Consider the following 15,874-nt stretch of genomic DNA (forward strand, 5'->3'; position numbering starts at 1 on the left):
AGATTCTGATAAAAATATCTCCCGATTCCCAGTGCCCAATGTGACATGAATAGGAGGGCCCTTCCCTGAATTCCCAAGGAAAGCTCCAGACACAGCTTCAGAGAGCAGGGAGCCCCTGGTAGCTGGGGCTTTAGGGACTTTCTGGGCTGTGGGGAGGCTAGAGGCTGAGCAGTCCCAGCAGGATTTGGCATCTAGGGACCAGGCACCGGATGGCACTGGAGGGCAGCTGCAGTCCCAGTATATGTGCATATACGTGGAACTATCTGGAAACATATTTCTGTTTCATAGTCTGTCCCTAAAGAATGGAAGAGCTACAGCAGCAGAGCTACCACCCTCCCACAAGCAAAAACCCCTGGGATTCAGGTTTGGGAAGAAAAAGAAAATATCCCAAATATGTCATTTGAGAAAGCAGCTCCTAACCACAACCGGCCCCAGCTTTTCTCAAGATCCAGGATGTGGGTTCAGCTCCCTTACTAGGGCAGTGGGGGAGGACAGCCAATACCAGGACCCCAGGCACAGGCTCCCCAGTCAACTCAGATCCACGCAGAACCCATCCTGGCCCCAGGCCGAAATCACCAAGGACTCTACTGCCCTGGCACAGAGCTCCAGTGGAGTCTCTGCGAACAGCTCTCTGCAATTGAGGCAGAAGTCCAGGAAAGCCTGCTGTTGAAAGCTGCAGGCTCAGGTCTTTCCCACCAGCCTGGCTCTAAGGCCAGCTTGTCACCCTATTACTGGAATCTCTCAGCTTGTGGGGGCTTCCTCCGTCGTTTGCTGTAAGCCTCACTGCAGGAAGAAACCTGAACAAACCCATTACCCCACTGGCCCACCCAGAGTATGACCGCTGTCACTTCCTCTTGCGCCTATCGTGGTGGTGAAGCTTTTCCTGGCACCAAGGCCCCAATCGGTCACCGACAAGATTCCCAGACTGCAGGAGGGCAGATCCCAGGGACACAGCAGTGACCATTTCCTTGTCCGTCCATCAACAAAGGCTCCAACAATGTTGCAACAGTTATTCCCCAACCCTGGAGCACAAAAGCTTCACAAAGTCACAGTCCGATGCCTCAGGGCTCCACGGAAAAGAGTTATTGTAAAGGTCACAAATGCATGAACCCAAGGCACCATGAAGGTCTCAGCCAAAAGGACAGCGTGCTCCCATTTCTAAGTCTATCCACACCGTTGCAGGTCATCAAATGGAGCTCCATCCAGAAGCACTCACGACCTCCTAGTAACCTTCTTTTATCTCCCTCAAAGAGAAAAAAGACTACTATTATCAAAAGAGGGCCGAACCACATTTTTTTTTTTTGAGATGGAGTTTCGCTCTTGTTGCCCAGGCTGGAGTGCAGTGGTATGATCCCAGCTCCCTGCAACCTCCACTTCCCAGGTTCAAGCGATTCTCCTGCCTCAGCCTCCCAAGTAGCTGGGATTACGGGCACCATGCCCAGCTAATTTTTTGTATTTTTACTAGAGACGAGGTTTCACCATGTTGACCAGACTGGTCTTGAACTCCTGACCTCAGGTGATCCCACCTGCCTCGACCTCCCAAAGTGCTGGGATTACAGGCGTGAGCCACCATGCCCAGCCCTACTGCTGAACCTTTAACAGTTGATGCTTTTTCTTAAAAGGGGAAGGTCCAAGGGAGAAAATGATAGTCTCTTCTAGTGCAGACAAAGAAAAAGTCCTTAGGATGTGGGACGCGAAGCATCTGGGAAGTCATAGGCACAATCTTCCGAGGCTCAGCCACCATCACTGCCCTCTCGGGGACCCCGAGTCTTTCTCGCTCTGCTCTGAGTCTCACTCGATGTCTCAGAGGACAGCTCTCAGGGCGAGCCTGGGCCCCCAGCCACACCCTCAGCACCCCAGGAAATCCCACTTGCCCCGACCAACCTGGTGAAGCTGCTGCTGCAGGGCCTGGTTCTCTGTCACGATCGCAATCTGGGCCTCCAGGTCCCGGTGGACTGACCTGTACCCAAAATTAGGAGAGCCAATCAGCGTGAGACAGGGCAGGCTGCTCCCTGCCAGGTACAGCCAGAGGCCTGCGGGGGAAAAGGAAACGTGCAGACAGGAAATGAGCACAGCACCTGCCGAGGTCCTCTCCACACACTGCTGCAATCTAAGAAAAGCGCCGACCCCAGGGCCTGGACACGAGGGGCTGCCGCGGAGCGGCGGGCAGCCTACACCGGGCAGGACGCGCTCTTTCACCCCTACCCGGCACTGCGGGAAGCAGGGAGCCCAGGCTGTGACGCAGCCTCCATTCAACTGCTGGTCTTTGCTTCCACCACTCACACTGTGGCCTCGTGTCCCAAGCAGGACAAGGAGGCTTTCCCAGAGGGAACGTGGTGACGCCACCTGCAGGCCTGCTCTCACACACCCTGCCCAGCTCTCATTCAGCCTTTCCCCAGAAAGCTCAGGGCCTCGAAGCCCCTCTGAACTGCCTCTGCACACCCAGGCCTGCCGGCACTGCCTGCTAAGCTCGGAGCCCGCGCTGGCTGTCCCTTCCTGCGAGCACCGAGAGTCGGCTCTCACCTACTTCTCAGCGCGCAACATGACAGATGGCAAAGGGCAGCCTCCGAGACCCAAGCCAGCAGATGTGGGGCTGTCACGTGGGGTGGCAAAGAACAGGTCTGCCTTGAAGGCTGGCTGCCTCACCACAGGTCCTGGGTAGGCCGTCCATGCCCTTCTGACTGAGGGGCACACAAGCCTCCCTGACCCAGCCTCCCTATTTCAAGCTGCTGATGCACCAAAACCCTGTGAGGACAAAGGGAGTCCAGGACTGAGACCTCTGCTGTCACTGCCCACAGGGCCCAGGGACTTCCAGGCTGGACAAGGCAGTGGAGGAGAAAACTACATTTTAGGGCCCTGTAAGTTTCCATCACACCCAGACAACAAGTTCCCCTTTTTTGCTGGGAAATGAACCAGTCAGTATTACAGCTGGAGAAAAAGCAGGGCACTGGGTTTCACTGTGTGGCAAGGGGACACATGCTACGGGGACATTTCTGTGACGAGGTCACAGGTGTCCTCAGGATGCTGATGTGTTGCCTAAGATGACAACAGGCACCGTTCCGCGCCCCGTTCCACACCTTCCCGAGGTCCAGGGCCGACTCCCACAGCCCAGCCCCCATCAGAACTACTTCTAAAAAGGCTGTTCTCAAGACCTAACCTCCCAAGGACACGAGCCACCTGAGACACCCTTCCTCCCACAGGCTCGGCCTGAGCTCAAGACTTCCCTCCATGCTGCCCTTCACTGGCACCGAGAATGCTTCTCCCAGACACTCCAGCCTGATGTCAGTGTGAGCAGGTGTAAGTGGGTGTGAGGGAAGGGTGAGCAGGTAATGAGCAGGTGTGAGCAAAGGTGAGCAGGTATGAGCAAGTATAAATGGGTGTGAGTGGGTATAAGTGAGGTGTGAGCAGGTGTGAGCAAGTGTAAGTGGCTTGAGCAGGTTTAAGGGTAAGTGGTATGAGCAGGTGTGAGTAAGGGTAAGCAGGTGGCCATCGGCTCCCCTGGGGTGCCCTGCAGTAATGCCCGCATCCCCAAGTTCCCCCTCCCCATGGGGTGTCGAGTTCTCCCCCACTGACACGCCCCTTTCAAGGGACCCACACGATCGTCATGGGCGAGTCAACACAGTATGTAACACACACCAGGCTCCTAAAATAGACGACGGTTTCCTAATCTTCACTCAGAGCAACAGCATTTCCAAGAATATCTTGGGTAAGAGGTGACGAGGCCCTGTGCCTGTTCCTGTAATGGGCTCGTCTCCACCCCTCCAAGGGCCACATCAAAGCCACTTGCTGGCCTGTGTGCATCACGCCATAAACAGTAGCGCCCCGCTGGGCCACTGGCTGTGCAGGCGAGTCACAGGAGCACAGGTGTGGGCAGGCTGCCCATTCCCCTGGCAGCTCTCATCCAGATGGCCCGCACTGCCCAGGGGGGTCCAAACAGCACAGCACCCGTGGCCCCTCATACACATAGCCCCTCCCACCCCCTCTGCCCCAGAGCACGGAGCTGGGAGAGACGAGGCGCAGGGCAGACGTCCGCCAGCCTCAGACCAGAGACAGGAGCTTCCTCCCACCTGCCGTCGCTCATTCCAACTTTTCTGATGACAAGGTCAGCCCCGTAAAACACTGGGTCTGTTCAGTGTGACTTGTCCAGCTGGCTCTGAGACCACTGAGGGGACAGTGACATGTGACGTCACATGGGTGACGAGGGTCAGGCTGCTCTGTATCATGCCACCATGACTCAGCATCCCCCCACAGCCCCTAGACCACAGAATCTGGTGAGGCTTAGATTTATTTGCCAGATCCACCTGAACACTGGCTTGGTGATGGGGCCAGCGCCCAGGAGCAGGCAGGCCACCTCTAGTGCACAACTCCATCACATGCACAACTGCCCCCCATCTACTGCTCATTCCTGAGCCCCAAGATAGACTGTGTATGTGTTTGCAGACCGTCTCTACGTCTATCTATGCTTCACAGAGAGAGAGTAAGTGGTTCAGCAGGTGAATGCTGAGGATTAAAGAGGTGGCTCACATTTTCAACCTACCTGAGACTGCCCACCAACCTCCCCTCCAGGCTTATTTGCACTGCAGTCTTTCTCCATCAAAAAGAAAACAGCGACCACAGGCCAGCCTGATGCCCTCTGGGGAGCCCTAAGGAGACAGCGTGAGCAAAGCACCTGCCAGGTCCAGAGATGCCACCTGGTGCTGCTGCGAGATGCCCACACCCCAGCGTGCCCCACAGGCCAAGGCAGCTGGGAACCACGATTTTTTTAGATTTCAGCTCACAATTCAGGAGTTTTAGCCATTGGTCTGTGCCCTGAGGGCAACTGGGAAGTTTGCAGCTAGGGAGGGGAAATCTAAAAGCCCTTTAGAGGTCAAGGCTGCAGTGAGCTAAGATTACCCCTACTGCACTCCAGCCTGGGCAACAGAGAGAGAAGCCCTGACTCAAAAAAAAGCCCTTTTAGGTTGTTTCGTCTCCCTCGCTGAGCCTGAGCAGTCTGGAGCTCCAGTCAGACCTGCACCACCAGGAAGGATGTCAGGCTGTGTATACACAGGGCTAAGACTATCAGGGGGCTGGGACTCTGTCGGGAAATGTGTTTCACGCCCGACTCTTCATCCCACGGCCTGACCTTTGGGCCTGACATCCTTGCCATTCCAGGAAACATCAGATGAAGGGAGACTTGCAGCAGAATGACAGCCTGGAGAGTGGGGAGGCAGCCCTGCAGACACAGCACTTTCGGGACTGGAGTGACTGCTGGCACTTCGTGGGACAGAGAGAAACGCAGCAGCCCTGGGTGCCGCAGAGGCAGCTGCCACTCCACAAACCCTCACCAGAAAGCAAGTGTCCACAGCAACAGAGGAGGACGTGAACTGGAGTTCACTTCTGCTGCCTCACAGCTCTGGGCCCCCTCTTCTGCAGTCACACTGCCCTGAGGAAGGCTGATCCAGGCCTCAGCACTCCTGGCCTCCACGGCGGCGCTCCCCCAGGACTCACAACCATGGCTTCAGACCCCTTGCAACAGGCCCTGCTCACCCTTCAATCTCACTCCCCATCACTCCCAGCACCCCTGCTATTCTGCAAGCCTCGTGTAGTCAAGGGGGCTTCACGTTTCTGTCCCCTCTGCCAGGACACTCCGGCCCCAGACAGTGGCACAGGCACTCCCTCTTCACTCAGACCTACTGCTTGACTATCTCCTTCTCAGAGAGGCCTCCTTGAGCCCCCATAACAGACCCGCAGCAGCCTGGAGCCTTCTCCTGCTCTGGTCTTCATAACTCATTCCCTGACAGTATTTGTAGAGATACATCTGCTTATTATCTGTTTTCCATCAAGCTATAAGCCTCAGGAGGGAGGCGGTTAGTCTATCTGGCACCCAGTGACCCATTCTCCATGTCCTGAATGATGCCTGGGACACAGTCGGTGCTTGTTAAGTATCTGTTTGAAAAAAACAAACAAAATGAGACCAATAATGGCTCTTCCAAAAAAAGAAGGTTAAATTAAGTATAAAAAAAAAAGCTCTGAGGTTTTGTTTTTTTTGTTTGTTCTTGTTGCCCAAGCTGGAGTGCAATGAATGGTGAGATCTCAGCTCACCACAACCTCTGCCTCCTGGGTTCAAGTGATTCTCCTGCCTCAGCCTCCCGAGTAGCTGGGATTACAGGCTCCCACCACCATGCCCAGCTAATTTTTGTATATTTAGTAGAGACTGGGTTTCAATGTGTTGGCCAGGGTGGTCTCGAACTCTTGACCTGGTGATCCACCCACCTTGGCCTGCCAAAGTGCTGGGATTATAGGCGTGAGCCACCACTGTGCCCAGCTGATTTTGTTTTGTTTTGAGATGGAGTCTCGCCCAGGTTGGAGTGCAGTGGCGTGATCTCAGCTCACTGCAACCTCCACTTCCCCAGTTCAAGTGATTCTCGTGCCGCAGCCACCAGAGTAGCTGGGATTACAGACATACACCACTACACCTGGCTAATCTTTGTGTTTTTAGTAGAGACAGGGTTTCACTATGTTGGCCAGGCTGGTCTCAAACTCCTGGCCTCAGGTGATCTGCCCACCTTGGCCTCCCAAAGTGCTGGGATTATAGGCGTGAGCCACCACACCTGGCCTTTGCAGTTCTAAGGCAGGAGTGCATACACATTTTAAGAGGATCTCTCCTAGAAAAATTCAACTTACGTACTCCTCCCTCAAGCGCCCCTCACAGTATTCTGCAATAAACCTTACAGGGTTCTCAGACTCCAATAAAAACACGGAGGGGACAGAAGACATCATCGTCTTATCCTTATGAGAGAAGAACTTGCCTGCTCTGACGCTAGTACAGCTCTGAGAAATTCTAAGGGCCCACAGGCTGGCATGTGCTCAGCCTGAAGTGAGCAATTCACATGGGCACAGCACCCCCACCACACCCACTGGGTTCCCAGGGAGAGCCGCCCCACATGTGGCCTAGGCAAACAGGGTGGGGCTGCCCAGCTCTCACCATCCGTTCACCTTTGGGCAGAATGCCAATTGGCCTATCAGGAAAGCAATAAAAATAGTGACATTCTCACAATCATTAACAGGTTTCCCTGTCAGCATGAGCCAGAAATCTCTTAATCCAACACCCTGCTCCGCCCTAGCCACCCACAGTGTGTTGTTAATGCTAAAATACTGCATCCAGAAGTGAAGTCAACATCTTAAAACTGATCTGATCTTCCTCATGAAATGCACACCGGAGGGCAGAGCCCATGTCCCAGCAGATGAACACAGCCTGGCTCTGCCTGAATCTGATGATGGGGTGCGCATCACCCACTCTGTCCCTCACCTTTCCATGAAGTAGAAAGACGGAGAGACATGAGAACTGGCCTGACATATTTCATACTTACTCGGGTTCCCCTGAGGCTCCCTCTCAAGACCTCGAAGTGAGCTCACTGGCACCCGGCAGATACCACACTTTCAATGGCCGATGAGGCCGGGCTGCTCCTGCCTGTACCCCACCCCCAGCCAGGACTGGGTTTGGAAAGGAAAGCTCAGCACCCGTCCAGATGTGTCTGCGGCAGCACATGAGGCATTTCCCGTCAGAGTCCAAATTCTACCCCAGGTCCCAGAACCTCGTCCCACCACACCTACTGGGCAAGGAGCGAGGGCCAGGCAATAGGAAACTGACAACCATGAATCAGAGGAGCTGCCACCTGCCTGAGATCCAACCCAGATGCCCACCCAGCCCCACCTCCTGAAGCCAAGGCGATGCAGGTGAAGACGCCTGGCAGCAGCACCTTCCTTCACGGCCAAATCAGAAAGAAGAGCAACAAAACGAGGCACCAAGGCCAGAGACACAGCGCCAAGGGATCCAAGACCCCCTGCCCGCTTCTGCCAGTCATTCGCTAACGGGTGCGCAGCGGCCCTCAGCCCCCAGTGTGACTTGAACCTCCACCACCCCACCAGGGCACCTCACCTGGCCTAGGACCCGTATGGTTATTTTACAGAAAGTCCAATGTGAGCCCTGTTCCCCGTGTCCTCCTGACAATCCCAGGGCCATCCTCCACCGCACAGGAAGGAGGTTAAGCCAGGTCTCTCAGCTGTGGCCACAGGTAAATGTGGGCTCAGAACCAGCCTTCTAGATTTCAAGTCTAGTATCCCCTATGCCAAATCCCACTTGCATGGCTTCTCATGAGTATTCTAAACAGGTACCATTTACAAAAATCCAGATGAGAACTAAATAGATAAACCATATTGCAAAAAAAGTCTCTAGTGCATACCTTTAAATAGCTGAGGGTTCCTCTGGTTCTTAGAAACTGCTCAATTTAGTAAAACGTGATAAAGAGAGATACATGATTGACTGACAGATAAAGTATGTTAAGAAATTAGCACAGTATGCAAGAGAGGTGTATCAGGCTGCTGAACAAAATACATCCTGCGTCGGAAAATGGTTATCACACAAGAATCTTTCCAATAAGCCATCTAAGCAACTGCCAGACAGTCCTGCCAATACTTGATAACACAGAAAACACCGAAAAATAAACCCCGGCCCTCTGAATTTTCTGTCACCAGACTGCACTGAAATCCACTGGCAGCTGCTGACCCACAGGGTCATTTCACATGAGAAAAAGTGCCTCACATCACCACACTCACGCAGCCACCAGCAAGTTCAACACAGTCACTCCTCGAAGCCTCTCGTTGCCTCAGTTCCAGAGGAGTGCTGCACTGAGAGCGGAGTGCGGCCTGAGGGGCGAGGATCGGGAATCCACAGAGTCCCAGCTTACCCTCCTTTGCCCAAGGGCTTCTGGGAGCAGGAGGAGCTGAGATCAGCCCAGGCCTGTCCTACACGAGCCTGGGTAAGGGAGTGGAGGTAGCAGTGCAGAGCTACCGGCAGGAATTTTCTGGGGCCCAAACACAGACACACCCAAAGAGGTACACACAGCCTATACCCAGCAAGCCAAGAAATGGTCCACTGGGCCAGCCATCCAAATCCACGAGCACCCTGTGGCTGCCCACTCATCTCTCACCTGACACAGGCTGCCCTGAGGGAAGTGACCATCAAAAGATGGGCCTGAAGAGGTGCTGACTTCAGATCCCACTTAGCAGGGAAGGACCCTCGCCTCTCACTTCAGCATCAAGTGGCCTCTGACCTCCAGTTCATGAAGCCCCTCTGCTCAGCAGCAGCCCCCTCCATGCACCATCCACCCCCAACCCACCTCTGGCAACTCTCCCCCACATCCCCTCCCCCACACAGGCACATGCCCCGGGGCCCAGCTTTAAGATCATCCCCAGTTCCCCACTCAACCAGCACTCCTGGATGCAGGGCACCTCCCCACCACCTGCACCAGGGCAGGAGAGAGGGAGCGGCAGGAGCACACCAGTCCGGGAAAAGGCGAGGCACACCGGAAAAGCAGGTTGGGTGTTTCTGTTTCAACGGTAACTGGGGAGTCAGCTCACGTTTATCAGAGCCGCTTTCAGGGAAATAACCCGTGGCAAAGTCAGAAGCCACAGGCCAGGAGACTCCCACCCTCCAGACTGAGTTAAGGGGCCTCCTCATAGTTCCAGCACAGTGCAGTTGAGGAGAGCGACACCCAGCCATGGCTCTGCAGCTCTCCAGCACACGACAGTGTGGATCTGTGGCCTCCCCAAAGGTCAAAGCTGCCCCACTGGCCGTCTCTTTCAATACCCCATCCCTGGATACTGTTGTTATTCCCAGAAGTAATGCCAATCCAGAAACACTTTCTACACACGCCAGGGGCTGGGGCCACCTGCCCTGAGACACTGTCCACCAGGCTGGTTCAGCCACAACACATGCCAGGCTGGGCCCTGCAGGACACTGGGGTCACATCCAACGACAAACAATGCTGCCTGCCTAGGCAGGCTTGTGGGACTCAAAGCAGCACATGGGATGCCCTGGACAGGCCAGAAGCTTCCCATTCCAAGCTGGGACAGTGGGTCTTAAGGCTAGGCATCAGAATCTCCTAGGGAGGTTTTTAAAACACCATGTTGGTTCAATCCCAACAAAGCTGGATGAAGGTCTAGGGGAACCTGGGCTTCAGGATTTCTTACAATGCACCCCGCAGTTGAAAAACACTGCTTTAGGCCGGGCACACTGGCTCACACCTGTAATCCCAGCACTTTGGGAGGCTGATGGGGGCGGATCACAAAGTCAGGAGTTCAAGACCAGCCTGACCAACACGGTGAAACTCCATTTCTACTAAAAATATAAAAATTAGCCGGGTGTGGTGGGAGGCACCTGTAATCCCAGCTACTCAAGAGACTGAGGCAGGAGAATCACTTGAACCCGGGAGATGGAAGGTTGCCATGAGCTGAGATTGCACCACTGCACTCCAGCCTGGGCAACACGGGAGACTCTGTCCCAGAAAAAGAAACAAAAACCAACCAGCTGCGCACTGGAAGATGACCTCAAATCAAAGCCACTAGGAGCACCACAAGAGGAGCAAAACAGGCCTCTGGACTGCCCAGAGAAGCCAGAAAAGCCGCAGGCTGTGCTCACGGCGCAGGGCCTCCAGGCACCATTTACCCTTCTCTAGAAAAGAACGGTCCCCCCACGTCAGAAAGGAGTTATGGTCCCGCTGCTAGAGGCAGGTACCCTCACAGCATCAAGAGGCCATGAGGTAAGCCCGTTGCTAAGCACAAGGTTTCCAGCATGTTTCACCCATGTCTCGGAGAGCTGCCCCGGGGATTCTGCCCCATTTCGGCTGCTCTGCTGGATGCCTGAGACGGATAAACATGCAACACAGGCTGAGCACGGTGGCTCACGCCTGGAATCACAGCACTTTGGGAGGCCAAAGCAGGTGCATCACCTGAGATCAGGAGTTCGATACCATCCTCACCAACATGGTGAAACCCCATCTCTACTAAAAATACAAAATTTAGCTGGGTGTGGTGACACATGCCTGTAATCCCAGCTACTTGGGAGGCTGAGGCAGGAGAATCGCTTCAACCCAGGAGGCGGAGGCTGGAGTGAGCCAAGATCGCTCCATTGCACTCCAGCCTGGGCAGCAAGAGCAAAACACTGTCTCAAAAAAAAGCAACACAGACTGTGACCCTCTTCTTACCACCCACCACCAGCAAGACTGTGCAGAGCCCCCATTTCCTCAGCTATGGGGAAAAAGGCATACATTGACATATAAGAAAAGAAACAATAACAATACTAAGGGAAATACAGGAAAAATGGGCTGCTGACGCCAAAACAAATGATCCCTAATGAATTCTCTTTCTCCCTGAGAAAGGTGTTGCCAGCCGGGTGCAGTGGCTCATGTCTATAATCCCAGCACTTTGGGAGCGAGGCCAAGACCGGCAGATCATGAAGTCAGGCATTAAGACCAGCCTGGCCAACATGGTGAAACCCCATCTCTACTAAAAATACAAAAATTAGCCAGGCATGATGGTGCACGCCTGTAGTCCCAGCTACTCGGGAGGCTGAGGCACAAGAATCACTTGAACCTGGGAGGCAGAGGTTGCAATGAGCCGAGATCACGCCACTGCACTCCAGCCTGGGCAGCAGAGCAAGACTCTGTCTCAAAAAAAAAAAAAAAAAAAGAAAAGAAAAGAAAATGTTGCCAACATGCAGGAACTCTGACGGTCAAGACCAGGCTAAGGGCTGGGTGCGACGGCTCATTCCTGTAATCCCAGCTCTTTGGGAGGCCAAGGCAGGCGGATCACCTGAGGTCGGCAGTTTGAGACCAGCCTGACCAATATGGAGAAACCCTGTCTCTACTAAAAATACAAAATTAGCCAGGTGTGGTGGTACATGCCTGTAATCCCAACTACTTGGGAGGCTGAGGCAGGAGAATCGTTTGAACCCAGGAGGCATAGGTTGTGGTGAGTCAAGATAGCACCATTGCACTCTCTAGCCTGGGCAACAAGAGTGAAACTCTGTCTCAAAAAAAAAAAAAAAAAAAAAAGAAAAGACTAAGGCATGTTCCTCTCCCTCTCTTAGGAGGTGTTACGTCGCCACATCTTTACAACAGCCACCAAATGATGTGACCATGTAAGTCTTTGATGCATAAGAGATAGATTTTATGCAGCTGAAATTCACCTTTTGAGAGGTAAGGCGGGCAGACCACTTGAGCTCAGGAGTTCGAAACCAGTGGGCAACATGGTAAAATCCTGTCTCTATAAAAAGACAAAAATTAGCCAGGCATGGTGGCACAGACCTGTAGTCCCAGCTACTCAGGAGACGAAGGTGGGAGGATTGCTTGAACAAGGAAGTGGAGGTTGCAGTGAACCAAGATCATGCTACTGCACTCCAGCCTAGGAAACAAAGCAAGACTGTCTCCAAAAAAAAAAAAATAATCACTTAGGGAGATGAATGCTCTTATCTCCCCAAGTCGTGGGACAACTATGATATGTCTGCAACGGCTGCTGGGAGGGTGAGAAGGGAGAAGGGCAGCACTCTAACAGGCAGGTGCCAGTGCCCCCCACCCCCCGCCCATGCTGTGGCTGTCCCAGGCTGGGCCGTCCTCCAGCCAGCTGCTGCGCACCTTTGGCATGGAATGTCCAGCCCCTCCGCCAGTACTCCTGCAGCTGGACCCGCTCCTGCTGTCCCAGGCTGCACACTTCGCTGTAGAACTGCCGCTCGATGTGCACATAGGCAGCTGGGATGGCGCCAGCCACCCCCTTGGCCCCGAAGAAGCCATTCACCTCTGGTGAGGCCAGCAGGATCTGGTACTCAGCCCGAGTGCCCAAGACCAGGTCCATGTAGGCCTGGGTCAGGTTGAAGTAGCCAGTGGTGAGGTAGACCTTTGCACCGCACTCGGCCTCAGTCAACAGGGTCTCAGTGACAATCTCATCAATTTGAATCTCGAAGGGCTTCATCTGAATCAGTGGATAAATCCAGGTGTCAGGGGCTGGTCTGCGGTCCCCAGCAGCTGCTGCGTCTTCCTGGGTCAAAAGGGAGTTGCCATGGAAGGTCTGGGCGTGCAGCATCTGCTGGCGGATCCTGGCTGAGTTGATCACATCCATGACCCTCTTATTGGCTGCCTTACAGTACTCCGCCCGGTCACCTAGAGGAAGAGCCAGAAAGAGGAATGAAGGAAAGAGAAATGGAGGGTCTGGACTCTGCCCAGCTTAGGGAACAGGGCATGTGACAGGCAGGTGCAGACGCTACAACTGGATGTTCCCTGAACACATAGTGAGTGAGCCCAAGACCCCCCAAGCCCAGGGCGAGGCTCCTCTGCCGAGAGTTTGCCCAAGACAAGGGCCTCATCCACAGTAGCCCACACTCAGGCAGTAGTGAAAGGCATGTCGACATTATCATCCCAATTACAAACAAGCTCAAAACCAGGCAAGACAAATTTACAGGGAGAGAAATCAGGAGAGTGGTTACCTTGCGGGCAATTCCTGGGGTGGGGACAGAGGGGGGCCGCCGGGAAGCGGATCCACTAGGAACAGGTTCATGGCTGTGCACTTGGGACTGGCGTTCGCTGGGCATGTTCTACTTCAATAAGGAAGCTCATTCAAATTAAGATACATGTGAATAACCAAAAAAGGAGCATGCGTATGCCACAGACGGGGTCACAGGGAAAGCCCTGGATAAGCACTGACAGGGAAAGCTTGCCACAGCAGTGACAGTGCCTGAGAGAGAGGAAGAACCGGCAGGTTCAGGTGCTACATAGGGTGCCCTCTGTATTCGGACAAAACACTGGTGACAGGTGACCATGCAGACACACTGAAGGGAAAGATGCTATGGTCAGACAAGACACAGCTGAAAATTAACAAGTTAAGCATCCAATGCAAGAAGTCAGGGGAAAGAAACAGAATAAAACCAGGAATACAGCACAGGGAAGAAAAAAAAACAGAAATAAGATCAGGCCGGGCGTGGTGGCTCACGCCTGCAATCCCACAACTTCGGGAGGCTGAGGTGGGCAGATCATCTGAGGCCAGGAGTATGACACCAGCCTAGCCAACATGGTGAAAGCCTGTCTGTACCAAGAATAAAAACACTAGCTAGGCGTGGTGGCGAGTGCCTGTAACCCCAGCTACTCCAGGTTGAGGCTGGAGAATTGAACCTGGGAGGCAGAGGTTCAGTGAGCCAAGATCATGCCACCACACTTCAGCCTGGGTGACAAAAGTAAAAAACTCCATCTCAAAAAAAAAAAAAAAACCTATATATACAATGAAAACGATATAGAAATGGAGAATATCAACTGAGGAAAGCTGATTCTGATAAAGGATAGTGAAACAGGGAAGGAGGGCTGCCCTGAGTCATCCTTGCCGGTTCGGACGGTCTGAGATGAGGGCAGGGACAGATACTCAGTGCCTCTCAGGGCTGGGCTACAGAACAAAGAGAAGGATTGGCCGGTGCAGGACACTTTCCTGTTGACGCCAGCACCATCCAGGGCAAAAAGGAGTCACACTGCCGCATGTTGGACAGGGCTGCGGGAGGAAGGCGCGCTGGGGGCCTGAGCACGCCCTGGACTCTCACTCTTCAAAGCACAGCTGCACTCGAGTCTCTCCGCTCCTGCTCCAAGCCTGTTGGCTCTCATCCTGGCCTAGCAAGGCCCATTTTCTCTCACATCCATGCCTGGCCTGTTACATTAGACCAGGCATCCACACACATTTTCTTTAAGGTCAGATGGTAAACACTTTAGGCTTTCTGGGCCAAAAGGCAAAGCTGAGGATGCTAGGTAGGCACTCAGCAAGAGAAACAAGAGCTCCACAAGCTCTTTACAGACGAAATTCAAAATACAACGGTATAACCGAGCATGGCTGCGGGCAGAGCATCGCACATCACAGCCAGGCCCAGAGGCCCAGCACGCCCCTGACAAGAGCACAGGGCTTCCGTCCGATGGCCCACTGAAATGCTTCCATTCTAGGTCCACAGGAGGCGGGGAGCTCTTCTCCTAACAAGGTCCAAGTTCAAGCCCTCCTGCCCAAGTTCAGCACACTGTAGCAAATCCAGCAGTGGCCCTCTAAAGGCCACGGGGGAGCCATAGCCACAGGAATCACAGGAATGCGAATGCCCCAGAATGCTCACGCCAGGACCTGCCTGGTTCCAGGGGGCAGAGCTGAGCTCTTCCACTTCACTTTCCAGGCAGGGAGCCACAGACCGGAAGGGAGCTGGGAGCCACAGGCCCATGTGGTAGGCTTGGGTGAATGGACCCTAGCTGCTGGCCAGGTTGCTTCCTGTGATGCAGGGCAGGCTCCTGGGTCACTCACCCAGGCACACAGGCCCAGGCCCACGCTCCCACCTTCCCGGGCCGGCTCTCTCACCCACAGAGCATGACAGATGGTCAGTGACTCACATCTGTCTGGCTTCAAGGACAAAAGCAGAATGAAGCCCTGCCACCCAGTCTCCTATGCCTATGGCAAGGCCGCCCAGAGGTGTGCTCTCCTGGGCCCTCACTCCACCCCACCCACAGCCACAGCAGGGTGTCAGTGGCAGCCCCTACCTTTGTAAGGATGCACCATCCCATCCAGCACCTGCACTGTGTCGTCCCCCTGCAGCTGCAGGGACACATCCCCCACCGCATCCACCAGCTCGGTGAAGAAGTCGGCAATCTCCGCACAGTCCTGCAAGAACACGTAGCGGTCCTGGCGGTTGGTGAAGTAGGAGTCACTCAGGTTTGCACTACAGGGAGGGAAGATGCAGGTGAGGAGGACTCAGGCAAGAGTATGCAGCAGCGTGTCCTGGTGACCCAGGTCTCAGGTGAACTAATGGGGTGGTGACAAATTCAGGTCAGGATGCAATTAACAAATAGCTACTCAGCAATGAACATGTGCAAGAGACAAAGCCAGAGCCAATCCAAGGTGACAGGTGACACAGCAATGTGACCCACAGGCCCTCCTCTCAAGGAGCTGACAATCTAGCTGAGAAGAGGAGATGCAGAAAGTCAACTAATCATGCAGGGCATTTTTCTTTTTTTTTTTGAGACAGTGTATCATTCTGTCGCCCAGGCTGCAG

At 54.1% G+C, this 15,874-nt stretch overlaps 1 protein-coding gene across 3 annotated transcripts in view; it reads right to left on the reverse strand.

The window, feature by feature from the left end:
• The window catches only part of PGS1 (phosphatidylglycerophosphate synthase 1), a 44,460-nt gene that overhangs the window by 8,236 nt on the left and 20,350 nt on the right, over positions 1 to 15,874 (reverse strand). For all 3 annotated transcript variants that reach the window (XR_010339813.1, XM_012453589.3, XM_064369407.1), the window contains 3 exons: positions 15,363 to 15,541; positions 12,453 to 12,974; positions 1,885 to 2,033 (listed from right to left, as the gene is read on the reverse strand). Coding sequence is in view for 2 of the 3 variants with exons in the window: in XM_012453589.3 (XP_012309012.2) it covers positions 1,885 to 2,033; positions 12,453 to 12,974; positions 15,363 to 15,541 (850 nt within the window). In the remaining variant the exon portion in view is untranslated. The remainder of the gene's footprint in view (positions 1 to 1,884; positions 2,034 to 12,452; positions 12,975 to 15,362; positions 15,542 to 15,874) is intronic.

This window comes from Aotus nancymaae, unplaced genomic scaffold (genome assembly GCF_030222135.1).
Source record: "Aotus nancymaae isolate 86718 unplaced genomic scaffold, 86718_ANA_hifiasm-v0.15.2.pri h1tg000089l, whole genome shotgun sequence".
Lineage (NCBI taxonomy): Eukaryota > Metazoa > Chordata > Mammalia > Primates > Aotidae > Aotus > Aotus nancymaae.